A 13,526-nucleotide genomic window follows, 5' to 3' on the forward strand; every position below is an offset into this window, starting at 1 on the left:
ATTCCAGAGTCAGTAAAATTATTGTGCTTTATTTTATCTTAATCAAATGCCCACAAGTCATTATTTTCTTGGAGAGTAGCAGAAAAAACTAAACCATATACTGTAAACATTCACATTATTTGTTTGTTTTTTTAAAAATGTATTCTTCAGTAAACTCAGCGCAAAATAACACATTTCATATAATAAACAGAAAAAGAAACAATATTTATAGGCATCACTCCAAACCATTGGCTTAGATTGTGTTTGAGGTTGATCTGCACGGTGGATCCATCAGTTTAAATTGCACATCATAACTCTAAGACAAGTAGAAATGCCACCCTGAAGCTCAAAGGTTGGCGAGAAGTTCAGATTAACCAGCCCTATCCATAGACTTTTCTCCTCAGAAAATAAAAACACAAATGTTGCCGCCGTCCCCTCCACCATACTGTTTGGTAGCGCTAACAAAATGGACTGATGTGGTCACGACTAAAGAGTCAAGACGAAACACATGCAATAATTTGGCCAATGAAAGGGACAATATCCAGTAAACTGGCTTTGTGCTCCAGTAACCACCCTTACGGCAAGAGTTTGAAAACAAACGTTGCCCATGAGAAAGATGTCGTAAAATTTAATGTCAAGGCACTTCCCCATGTGAGGATCTTGTCTTTGAGTGACACATTTGTGAGGCAACAAAGAAATTCAGCTAAAACTATCAGAATACATAGAAGTATTTAACACTTGGCAACTCCAATTTTAGTCAATGGAAACACTCAATAAACAGATGAAGACAGTTTACATGGTAGCTTTGGTGTTGCTGCTAACCTGGCCAGACCCAACTGTCAGTTTCCATCATCGGTCAATTTCTTACAAATGGCCTTTTGAAAATCCCTTTTTAAGTTTAAAGATTAATGATATTTGGCTCAAAATGCTGTCACAAATGTCAGTATCACAAATGTTGGCATCACTTTTTTGTGCAGTTCTAGATAATAGTCTATAATTATATACTTTGTAGTATTTCTCAAAAAAATACATAGAAAGACCATATAATTTCCTTATTTCTTGAAAAAATAAAGAAAGAAACTGCTCTTTGAAATTGGATAAAAGCAAACCGTTTAACATAAAAAGAATAATGGAAGCGATAGTTTGATATTTAGGGAAATTTGCTAGCTCCGTTTCAAGCAGAGGGTTCAGTGAGAGGAAAATTCCACAATAAAATTTGTATGGTAATTCTGAAGTCGTAGCGAGTGGGTCATAGCTTAGCATAGCATAACATGGAGAAGCTCTACAGTAGCTGTCCAGAGGAAATAGAATCTTTTGAAATCTGTAATACTCACTAACTACTGTGATATAGGTTTAAGCTGATCCATAACTTCTGTGCGATAACCTTTACTAAAGCGGGCCAAAATATATCTTGAGTTGTAGCAGTTTCAAGATAAGTCGCTAACCCCCCAAGTGCAATAGTGGAATGTTCGTTTGGTACATTTTTGACGGTGACCTATAGTTGAATTTATATTAGTACTGAAATAAAATTTTTATGTGCTGCTTTTGTATTTGAAATAGATAAAAATAAATAAAAAATGTTATATTGATGAATAGAATAGCATGTGTCATCCTAGTAATACCATCCATCCATTTTCTACCGCTAATCCTGTTGAGGGTCACGGGGGGCTGGAGCCTATCCCAGCAGCCTTTGGGCGAGAGGCGGGGTTCACCCTGGACAGGTCGCCAGTCCATCACAGGGCCAACACATAGAGACAGACAACCATTCACACTCACAGTCACACCTACGGTCAATTTAGAGTATCAATCAGCCTCGTCCTCTCTTGATGTCTTTGGACTGTGGGAGGAAGCCGGAGTACCAGAGAGAACCCACGCAGGAACAGGGAGAACATGGAGACTCACACAGAGAGATCCTGTGCTGGAGCCGGGGTTCGAACCCGCAACCTTCTTGCTGTGAGGCGACAGTGCTGACCACTGCACCACCGTGCCACCTCCTCGTAACAGCTATACCTAAATTTTCAATTAAAAAAAAAAAAGTCTAAAATAGGCAAACTTCTGTGAGAGTAAGACAGTTAAACTACCACTTCCTTCGATGATTGGAGTTTCTTAAGGAAACAAATTGCACATTGTGTCAAGAGCTATTGCCACTTTCTCATCACAGATAACCACACGGTCGTGCACAATGTCTACGTGAACTGGAGTTGCCAAGTCAGTGTCACAAGTACCAAAGTGTGAGGTTAGGTAACAAAACGGTGAAAACAAGATCAAATCATACAGTACCCCACAAAGCTGCCTGCAAGTAGAGCTAACATGTAGCCATTGACTTGAGCTTTGATTTTCATACGCAGTAAATAGAACCAGGCGTTTCCACATAAAATACCCACAATTCCATTTTTACTATTTACAAACTCATAAATATATATAGTCTACAGTAGGAATAATCCCCCCCCCCCCACCCATGACCATACAAAAAAAACAACGGACCATAAAAAACTCTGAACACAAATAAAATAGATTATTTCTATCAAAAGAAAGAAACAAACAGAAAAAAAAATGTATTCATATTCCTTTGGAGTGTTTTGCTATGTCGATCTGTAGCAGTACTTGTGATGTCGAGCCCTCGGGAGATTTTGAGACCTGAGTGTCTTCGGTCAGGTGCAGATCACAATAGCGCTGAGATTCCTGGGAGGGGCCAGGCCCGAGGCCCGGTTCATGTAATCCTGCACTGAACATACAAAGAAAATGTTTAAAAAACAGGGTGGGGATGGGGATGGGGATGGGGATGGGGGGGGGGGGGGCAGACAGAGAGAGTTAAAAGATCACAGGTCATCACCACCCTAAGATTCGGGGGACTGCTCTGACAGAGTGTTGAGCAGGTTTTTGTAGGCTGGGGAGTTCATGTAGCGGGGGTACGAGTCTCTTTGCATGAGCGTATAGATCTGCAGCTGGGCGTCGTCAAACGTGTGAGAGGTGGGTTCCTGCATGTTCCTGTTGATGGCCTCCCGCACACGTGAATCAAGGCTCACCTGAGTGTGGAGAACAGGGGAATTAGGAAGAACACATTTTCACACAGATATACCTTGACATTGTGAGAACTATTTGTGTGTATTTCGGTCAGCCCACCGTCGCTATTGGTTCCCTCGTCTAAACGCCAGTGAGAGTTTTATATTTGATGTAGGTTGTTGCGCAAAATAAGAACCTTTGCCCTGAACTTAATTTTGAGACGATCTTCACAAATGAACTCTGCTTTTAGTATTTTCAGGCATGAATGCAGTGGCTACAAGAACAAAGCTGATGTTGCCACGAATGCATGGCTCTCTCACGAGTTGCTTTGTCTTTTTTCAGTTCTGGGATGGCATTTATTATTTGCAGCAAACTCCTCAGTTTCGTTTAACCACTTCTTCAGCATCTTGTAAGACACATTAAAAGTGTGGTATTGACTAATGTATCTCATGCCATGGGAGGAACGTGGTTACGCTGGCGGCAGCCACACAACTCCCGTAACAGAAAATCCATTTAAAAAAACAACAACAACCAAATACTGACTTTGAGGCGAGGGAATTGGACGGTCGACAGTTCTGACATCATTTAGCGTTTTACAACTCGCTCCTGCACCCCTCTGTTGTAACAGAACAATGAAATCACTGTGAGACCTCTTTAGGTGAGAGAATGGAGATGTAGTCTTCATAGATGACCCGAGCCTTCTCCTCTATCGCGCTCTTATTGTTCTCCTTGCTGAACTCCTCGCAGGCTAGCCAGAAGAGCATGTTTTCCTCGCTGAATTCAGTGCGAAGAAACTGTCGGAAGGAGTTCCTACCCGCCGGGCAACACATCAGCTTGTCGAATGATTGCCCCCATGAGCGCACCTCCTCCAGTGTGGGCTTAGGACTGCGGAGAGCATGGGGAACACTGGGCTGATTCCGGCAGTGATCAACAATAACAAATAAATGGGTTACTTTTGCGCTGTGGTAACAACTGACCAGTCTTCACAGTCTGCGGTCCCTTCCTTAACGTCATAGGATGCCTTTCGCTTCCTATCATCCCTGTCTTCGTTCCTAATCGTGGGAGAGACGCTTAAACATTGCAGCCACAACAGAGCAGAAATATTTCATGCATAATCACAATCTTTTTCATCTTCTAAAACGATCAAATTATGATTATTGATGATTGAAGACCATTTTCAGGCTGTAATGTCTTTGCAGTGGCATGACACTTTCCTTACACGAGTACGGCGCCACAAATTTCTACTGCAAGTAAAAGTCTTGATGCTGAGCTTGTTCAGCTGATAATGAAATGCACATCCGAATTCCACCGTAATAATTAATGACTATATGAGTCACCTTACTGTACATATTTATCAGAAATTAGAGAGTATGATGAAAACTTCAGTCTATGCAGACTCTGTATACACGCATACACAAAATACACCCGACACCACCACTGGTCCTGCTGCCTGGCAGATGCATTCACACCAATTAGATGATGTTCAAGCATGTTTTACATTATAATGGGGCTGCTGGACGAGAAAAATGTGCATGGATTACATGCAAAAGGACACAAGCTGCTGCGTGCTGTTAAGACACAGGAGCTCAGGCTGTGCTGTCCTGCGTGTGTAAGAATGTCAGCCACGCTATACACAGTGAGCGAGCTCCTCGGCAGGGAGGACCTACCAGGAGCAGCTACAGCAGCAGCACCAGCAGAAGCAACATGCATTTGAGCCCCGTGGGTTGGCTTGGCCCGGCTGGCCCTGCTGGGCCGGTGCAGTTCCCCCCGCTGCCGACTCCTGCTGCACCGACATCTGCCTCTTTCGCATCTCCATCGGCTCTGATCCCATGGGCTAGAGCAGAGGAGAGAGGGAAGCTCTTAGTTTGTATTCCAGAACATTATTGACTGATATTTTGGCATGAAAGGATGCTTCAGGTAACAAAATCTCTTTGCCAGTGGAGAAACCTGAATCGATTTTTAACATCACTTACATCCCTTCCACTGTGATAAAGATGATGGATTCAATTTAATGAATTTACACTCACCAGTTACCACCAATATGTTTGTTTTATGCACAGGAGGTAAAGCCGCCATGATGCTCTCTGACCAGAACATGTGCTAGCATGTCCAGAGGTCACACTGTAAAGGAATGCTTTCAGGGGAAAATGATGGAAATGTCTTTTTGTTGTTGTTGTTGATGTCGTTGCCATATATACAGCCACTGAGCACATTTCAGTCTCTCACCTCAAAATGACTACACCTTCCCTTTTACACTCTTGCATGCATGTGTGTGAAAAATATGGATCGGGCTCGGTAATCCAAATTTTGAAGTCAGAACGAGCTCGGGTGTTAAAGGATTTGCAATGATCAATGTCAAGCAACCATTGAAAACACTAATAAACAATACTTGCATGACTCACCCAGGATTTAGAGCGGAGCACCAGATTGCTGGCATGTTTAGACATGAATGAGTGTTATATCTGGCTATTATAGTTTTAACATCCCTGAGAATCCCAGTGAAGGTCTGCAGGCCTACAGACAGGCTCACTGGGTGACTTCTTGTCTGATTCCGACAAACGTGTCATCACCAGGTCAGACACTAACAAATCCTGTCAGATCATTTATGTAACAAAGCTGTCGCTTCTAACACATCATCTGGCTACTACCTGACACAAGAAGAAGAAGAAAAAATGTCAGAATTGCTACATGGGAGGGGAGGGGGCAAAGGCGCATCTTGCCAATCTATACCCGCAACATCGTTCTATCGCAGCGAATACTAAACCATTTGGCCATTTCTAAAATGGATCCGGAGCTGCAGATCCTTTGCTTCTTGCCAAATGGCATATTTTACGCGTTAGGTGTCGGGTGCTTCAAGGCAATTGCGGTGGCTTGACTCAACAGCGACAGACGATGAAATGGGGGGTGGGGGTGGTCGTATCCATTCAAATGATAAATCAGAGTAACAGAAAATAAAACCATTCTTCAGTCGAACTACAGCACAAGACAAGAATTGACGGCTCCCGGCTGGTTTAACTCGCGGAAGAAAAAAAAACAAAACGTTGCACTAGCAACTCGCACATCACATCAATGGAAAGATGAAGAAGCGTAGAGCTTCATCGCCCTGGACAACCACCGAGAAGACACTGCCTAGATCTGTTAAAAGCCCGCTGTACAGCAAGACAGTGACATGCTACATACAAACGTCAGGAAACGGCCTCAAACAAAATGCAACCACACACCGGATCGCTAACAGTACTTACAATTTCACCATGTATGCACAGCGAGAAGAGGTAATTATTCGCCTTGATTACATCCGATGGCACATAAGGCTCTTTTTTTTCTGACCGGCTGCCTCAAGTCACTACGCATGCGTCTTCTCTCAAACTCGTAGTATCCCAGTGAAGAGCGTAAAGCTCGACAGTATGGCACAGGTCCGCTCAGTAGCGCGACTCTAGAAACAGACTGGCTCAATCAAAGATGGCTGCATTACGGGATCATTAGTTTATGATAGAGAGGGGACAAGTGAAGCTAAACAACATCCGCACCGGGGGAGGGAAAAACGCGTACGTGTCCATTCAGTTCTCACAACGTTGATATTTAAAAATGTCAACAACAAAAAAACAAAAATAATGGCCGATATGAGACTGAAAAGTCAGGATTTTGGACGGGGAAAGTCGCTGTCTATGGTGCTGAACCAGGATACAGCATCAAACTGGTTTCCATTTAGTAATATAATATAATTATATATATATATATATATATATATATATATATATATATATATATATATATCAAATGGGATCAGCCAATGCATTAAAATCAAGAGTTATAATATTGAGCGAAATGCATCACTCCTGCAATAATCCCCCATCCATGAGGATAATAGATTTTTTTTTTAATTGTCATTTTGAAGAGTAGTCTGTGGTGCAGTGGGTGTTACTGATATCCATCCTATTTCTATGAATTCCAGAAAAAAAATAAAATATTAAGACCAGCTTCCAGTATGAGCCAGCAACTCTCATTTAGGGGAATTGTAGGGCTGTGGTCTTTCACTGGATACAAAATCCGTCTGTGAGTTTGTTTATTTAGAGCCCTGAACAAACTTAGTTTGGCAAGGCTAAGCAAGGATGCTGCAAGCAAATTCACTTTATGCAGATTGTTTCCATCAACTACTAACTGTTTAACTACTAGTCAACTAAAGCTATACACATCTAGTCAGTAGAGTTTAACTGTCACGGTGGTGTCCAGTAAGAGTGTGTGTGTGTGTGTGTGTGTGTGTGTGTGTGTGTGTGTGTGTGTGTGTGTGTGTGTGTGTGTGTGTGTGTGTGTGTGTGTGTGAAATCTAGAGTTCCGGCCTGCAAGCAGTGATGATGTAGAGGACAATACTGCCATCTGAAGGCAACTGGGACTTTAGCATCATAGCGTGTGTGAAGAGGGAGGTATGTCTGTGTTTAAGCTTCACACTGTCTGAGCATTACTTTGAGCAATTTGCCAGAAATGTTCTTTTTTGATAAGCCTAAGTTTGATTATTTCCCTCCCTACAAGTGTATTTTGCCTATCAAGTCATCAAAAAAGGTGTCTGGAGCTTACAAAGATATTTTTTTCCTTCCTGCATTACCTTTATGTGACTCCAGAATGCAGAAAGAGCCAGCCACATATATTTAGCCTGAAATTAATGGCAACTGACTGGAAGTCTTAGAATTTGTTTATTTCTAGGTGACGTCAAAGTGGATAAAGAGGACATAGATTATACTGGATGATGCACTTGATAGTGAACATTCTTAGCCATTAGCTTAAAGCTACATATGTGGCTGGCTCTGTCTGCCTTCTGAAGTCACACAAGGGGAGAAAACATGTCTTTGTGAGCTCTTAATTGCAACTCATTCATGAATGCTTGAAAGGCAATAGACACTGTTTTGGTAAAGTCTTACTTAACATGCTTACCCAGGTTACTGATTGGCTGGTTTGGTTAGTTAATGCTAAGCAGAGATAGATGAATGTACATTCTCACTTTTCCAGTGTAAACTCTGAACATGATTAATACTTTACTCCGCAGTGCACGGCTTGTCTTGCTATCTGCAAACACCAGATGGCACTCACTAGCTGCCTGTTCCACAAAATAAAATAGTGTATTTTAACTCATCACTGCCTATTTCATTTACTCCATTTGTAATGTTGCCTGTCAGGGCCTCAGAGGTGCACTCTAACAGCAGAAAGATTAATTCTGAAAGTCCGACTGTGCTGTCATAAATGCTGCAGAGTAAAGAAATCCTTCATATCTACACAGGAATTTCACTGTCCCGTGATACAGCCTGCTCAGGATATGGTGTTGATCTGTTGTTTTATCATGTCAAAGTGGAAATGAAACATTTCTGCTGTCAAGGTTATATACGTTGTAATTGTGCTTAACTGGGGCAGACCCTGCACACACACCCCCCCCCCCCCCAGAGACATGAACATGTGACTTTCTCAACAACACTTCATTTAACACCTTCCCCTGTGTTCATGTTATGCAATATAGACCCACAAATAGCCATATGAGATTGATACGCACGCACACACACACACACACACACACACACACACACACACACACACACACACACACACAATATGCACATGCAAGTGACGAATAATACTTAATATGGTTGTGATTTCATGAGCACACAGACTTTTCCCTCCAGGGGCACAATGCCAAGTGGAGGAGTGGGTGGGGGTAGCACAAGGTCACACGGATGGGAGGAATGATGGAACTGCCTGAAAAGATGAATAAAGTCTTCAGTGTGTGATTACGGGGGATTCAAAGCATTGGGAAGGTTTAGGGAAGAGAGATTTAACTCCAGATTCAATCTCTGAAGCTCAACATTGCAGACAGGGAGAGGCAGCAGAGAGGAAGTGTGGCTCCCAGCATAACACCTCAAGAGATTATGCATGGCATCTGTGAGCATTTTGAAGGTGAAGATGAGTCGATAATATGCTGCCTTAGCTGTCCCAGTCACAGCAACAAAGATGGCAGCAAGGATACAGCGGCACCATTTCTATTAAGCTCATTTTGATTTCCTGTCTTACTGTTTTGGTCTTTTATTCATCGTGTTGCTGTTTGTAATGTAAACTCCACTTATCAGTGTTTAATCCTTTGAAGCAAGATGCACAACAATCCTCTGTTCTTTTTGTCTTTTTGTCTGAACCTCACATTATCAACGTAACGCAACAGGTCGACATACAGATGTTGTAAAAGGTAAAGAAAATTACGGCAGGCTCACTAATATCACTGTACCCCGCAGTGATTCTGTCTTTTCTTAAATGTAATTATTAGAAATGTTGCAAGAAGTTGTTATTATTCTTGCAATAATAGCATAACTCATTCTGGGGTCTGATTGCTGCCACTGTGTGTGTTTCTGTGTATAATTTCAATCACCTCTGCACGTTGCTCTCATATCTCTCTTCTTAAAACATTAAAGACGCGTGATGCCCATCTGAAGCCTCAGAGGGGAGCAAGACCTTATGTTGTTTTACTCATTAAAGGGACTCTGAAAGGTCATTATGGTGATCACTTCTGCATTTATGGCTGAACCCCAGGATAACAAGAGCTATTTCAACTGAGTCAAAAAGGACATAAATCTACAATTGGAACAATAAAGGGATTGCGTGAATAGTTGACCTTTATTGCACAGGTTACTTTCATTATAATTTACCTGAATATGAGAAACAAAGTAAAGAATGGAAGACATGTGGCTGAACAACAGCGCATGGACATACGAATGTGTCCATCTCTGACCCAGAGGGTAGAATGTGATCAATCACATGACCTAACAACGTGAACGTGACCTTCACACAGGCTATTCTACAGCCAGCGTTATAGGCTGTATGCACAGTTTTAAGTTAAAACTCAAATGTATCCTGCAGCACATCTGGTGGACTAGAATATGGGCGAAAATCTGTGGATAACAGACAAAGGTGGACTTAAACCTGCTATGTGCAGTTACATCCAACTGACTGACAAACTATAAAGATATATAGACAAACTATGTATATATATACTGTGTATGTATATATATATATATATATATACCACGTGGCTGGTATAGTGCACAGAAACATCTACACTAAGTTTGGGGGTCCCAGGGTCAGAATGGAAGACCCCTCCTGAGGTGGTGGAGAACAACCGGGCTAAGATGCTGTGGGAATTTTGGATCCAGACAGACGAACTGGTGATGGGTAATGAACCGAGCATCTTGTTGATCGACAAACAACAGCAGAAAGTCGTGGTGACGGATGTAGCGACCCCAAGAGACAGAAACAGCTAGAAGAAGGAACAAGAGAAGCTTTAGGACCGAAAGAGAAGGTGGAGAAGATGTGAGGAGTGAAGGGAACTGTGGTGCCAAAAATTACGGCACATACGCGCACAAAAAGAAGAGGGGATTTTAATCTTGATTATATATAGATTACATATTTTTGAGGTCATCTGTGATGCTAGGTCAGATCTCCTGTGGTTAAATGCTTTTTAATGCAACATTTAAATGGCAATAAAATTTAATTACTCCTCATTTTGCTGTGGACCCCCTGGAAGATCCTCAAGGACCCCCGGCGCTCCTTGGACCCCACTTTAAGAACCCCTGGGGGCTCAGACGCTAAGCATGTCCCAAGATCAAGTCTGGCTGTTTCTTTGTTTCCTATTAACTCCCTGGAGTGAACTGTCTAACAGAGCATAAATACTTAATTAAGAAATAAATAAGACAGCAAGTAATTGGTGCCAGAGAATAACAACTGCATGATCAGTGACAATCTTAAATGTTTAGAAATGAAATACTTTATGCAGCAGTTACAGCAGAAGAAGTGCAAGTTAATTATGACAGTATGTATGCTTTAATTACACTTAGATGAACCAGTTCAAGAGATTGGTGTTATGCATACTGGCTCACCTCACCTCACCTCACTGGGACACGACTGATACTGAGACATTAATAATCTTGTTAATCACACCTACATTTATGACTGGGAAAATAATCTGCTGTGAAAAAATATTTAAAACAAAACAAAACAAAGCTCAATTTTAATTCCTGATGGCCACAAATATTTGCTCTACATTTAAAAAAAGGCCAATTTACAGCTGATAACATGGCCACAGTCCAGCCCTCTTGTATTATTTGTATAAGCACCACATTAATGGTATGTATGTAATTGACAGCGGCAACCAAATGTGTGCATTGTATTTATCAGTGACCTGCATCCCTTCCTCCCACTCACTTCCGAAAGCACCGCCTGTTTTCTTTTATACTCTTCAACAATCCCTGAATAGTATCATCCTTACTACAGGAAGTCAACAGAAATCTTTATCCATTTACCGGGAATGCTGCTGCTTCCAAACACCAAATAGAATTACGATGACTGAGAGGCTACAGTATATTTTGGAACGTCATTAGTTGTTTCTAATGAAAAGACTATACTCTATTTTTGGCTTTGTGACTGCAAAATTGTTCAAATTGTCTATGGCTTGTATCGCACTATTTTAAGACACGCCATCTTCCTCTTTTAATCTTCTTAAGCCTCGTTCAGATGAGAAGTATTTCCCTAAATAGAGGTTTGGCAGGAAACGGGCAACAGCCACTGACACAGACTGGAACGATATTAACAGCAACAACAGCAACAAAAGACAGTACAACGGATGTTGATTGACTGCGGAGGTTTATAAATTAGACATGAATATAATCTCAAAGAGGTTTTATATATATGTGGCTACTCTAAACCTTGATTCGGCTGAAAATTAACCCAATTATCAGGATGCTTTCAACACAGATTGTTATTATGACCTTTTCTGTAGAGCAGCTTCATATAATCAACAATGCGTTGTAGTTCTAAAAGTATAAACAATATTTGCTCTTAGAAAAATCTAATAATTTTACAGGAAAAGATCATTTAATTTAGGTTTTCTGTTTCTTGTCACTCGACATGGAACTATAATAGTAAAATCCATTAATAGGGAGATTGTTATGATATTTTAATGCTGATTAGGAAGAGGCAGTAAGGTGTCCATACCTCAAGGCACACCATCTCCTGCTCCTCCCGGTCTGGGTCATTGTAGTTCACCGGGTATCCCACACCATGCCGGCAGGTCCGGGCCAGTCCCCGTATCCGCTGCCACATCAGGGCCCGGGTGTGTCTGATCCCCCACAGAGCAGACGTGGGCCTGATCTCCCACTGCTTCAACGCTCTAGCACATGGCATGGTCTGACCATGAGGCCTCACTCGCCACGTGAGCCTCAATGCCAAGTCTCTTTGAGATCATAAAGGAATCCACACTCCTTGCGTCGTCCTTTTTCTGGGTGTCTGTTCTTAGTCACATTTTGACAGAGAGAAGAGGACAAAAAGCATCAGTGACCCTGACGAAGACAGGAGTGTTTACAAAGGAGAGGGCAGAAGGGGATTAGCACAATGTTCCTGCTGGATGCAATCCTGATTCCTCTATGCTTTACTGCGTCTCACCAGCTTAGGCCAGATTAAGCCAGGAGGTCTGAGAGTCTGAGTGAGATGGACAGAGAGGAGCACTGGGTGACAGACGCGGGTTGAGGCTGTGTTTGCTGCTTGATAGATTCCCGAAAGCAACTGTGGATTAAAACACATCAGGAAATTGATTTTTTTTTTTTAGAGGAAACATATGGCCACACTGTCCATGTAACACCATTAATGTACACAATACTTACGCTAGTAACGTGGCTCGGTCGCTCATTAGAAACCACTGATCAAAGCTCTTCAGAGCGAGCAATCAACCCCCCTCACACAACCACACTGTCTGCTGATAACAAGGCTGATTGTAACTGATTGGCTCATACTCACAAGACATACTTTAATTTTCTTGACCGTCAGGATGTTCACTTCCACAACCCTCCCACATTCCACCTTTCTCTCCAAGGTTCTCTTTGTTTTTTAGGGGGTATTTGTGCTCTTTTTCAAGGGCAGGCAACGATGACAGTCTTAAGATTTCAAATTTCATCTCACAGCAGCTCTGGTTTCCCTCTGTTTGGGCCAGTAGATGATTAAAAAATATGACAAAGGGGTAAAGTTTATGAATCATTGTACAAGCAAAATTCAGAACTTTCACGTTAATGTATTCTGAAAGAGCCTGGTCATTTCAAATTAAATTTGAAGACGTTCTTTTAATATTCTGGTGATTAAAGGAACAAACTGATTAAAAAAAAAAAACTGGTCTAGATTACAGTCCAAATTTCATTTTTTACATTGACTTTCATGTGAAGTTGACCAAGCCTCATCACCATCATGGCTTTCAGAGTTGCTACAAGCGGATCTCTGGAAAAATAAATCATGACTTTTTTTTTTTTTAAAGGAACTTCTCAGTTTTTCCGATGTTATCTCATTTAACTGGTGCTTTGTGTTGAAACTTTGATTAACCCAGAGGCCTACATCCCTCTGACTATTTTACTGTTTACATCTACCAAGGAGGATATGTCCTCCCATCTGTGTTTTTGCAGTAGCTCCACACTTCAGTCAGAAAGACCATGCCCCGAATATTTGAGTTAGTAATTCCAGAAATTATGCTTATGATT

General features: G+C 41.7%; 1 protein-coding gene across 4 annotated transcripts; it reads right to left on the reverse strand.

The window, feature by feature from the left end:
* Window positions 1-28: 28 nt before the first annotated feature.
* Window positions 29-12,543, reverse strand: rgs20 (regulator of G protein signaling 20). Of its 4 annotated transcripts, none has more exons than XM_086204091.1 (6): window positions 12,448-12,543; window positions 12,001-12,296; window positions 4,650-4,816; window positions 3,960-4,034; window positions 3,633-3,867; window positions 29-3,005 (listed from the first exon to the last, which is right to left on the reverse strand). In XM_086204091.1, exons 2-6 carry the CDS (start codon window positions 12,187-12,189, stop codon window positions 2,817-2,819), a joined length of 855 nt encoding a protein of 284 aa, XP_086060217.1. In that variant the 5' UTR covers window positions 12,190-12,296; window positions 12,448-12,543; the 3' UTR covers window positions 29-2,816. The 4 variants fall into 4 exon arrangements, with proteins under 4 accessions (XP_086060217.1, XP_086060219.1, XP_086060218.1 ...); XM_086204093.1 differs by lacking the exon at window positions 12,448-12,543 and having other exon boundaries at window positions 29-2,699; window positions 2,816-3,005; window positions 12,001-12,384; XM_086204092.1 differs by lacking the exon at window positions 12,448-12,543 and having other exon boundaries at window positions 29-2,704; window positions 2,816-3,005; window positions 12,001-12,384.
* Window positions 12,544-13,526: the final 983 nt, after the last annotated feature.

Source organism: Aulostomus chinensis, chromosome 5, assembly GCF_037954235.1.
Source record: "Aulostomus chinensis isolate RoL2024-O1b breed Wild chromosome 5, RoL_Achi_v1.0, whole genome shotgun sequence".
Classification (NCBI taxonomy): Eukaryota; Metazoa; Chordata; class Actinopteri; order Syngnathiformes; family Aulostomidae; genus Aulostomus; species Aulostomus chinensis.

Bases quoted from the DNA above. Each gene is read 5' to 3' on its own strand.
- rgs20 (XM_086204091.1), bottom strand. From the start codon at position 12,189: ATGCCATGTGCTAGAGCGTTGAAGCAGTGGGAGATCAGGCCCACGTCT. The intron at 4,817-12,000 runs GTATGGACACCT...CCTCTGCTCTAG, and splicing joins AGGAGATGGTGTGCCTTGAG to CCCATGGGATCAGAGCCGAT. The intron at 4,035-4,649 runs GTAGGTCCTCCC...TCCCACGATTAG, and splicing joins TGCTGCTGTAGCTGCTCCTG to GAACGAAGACAGGGATGATA.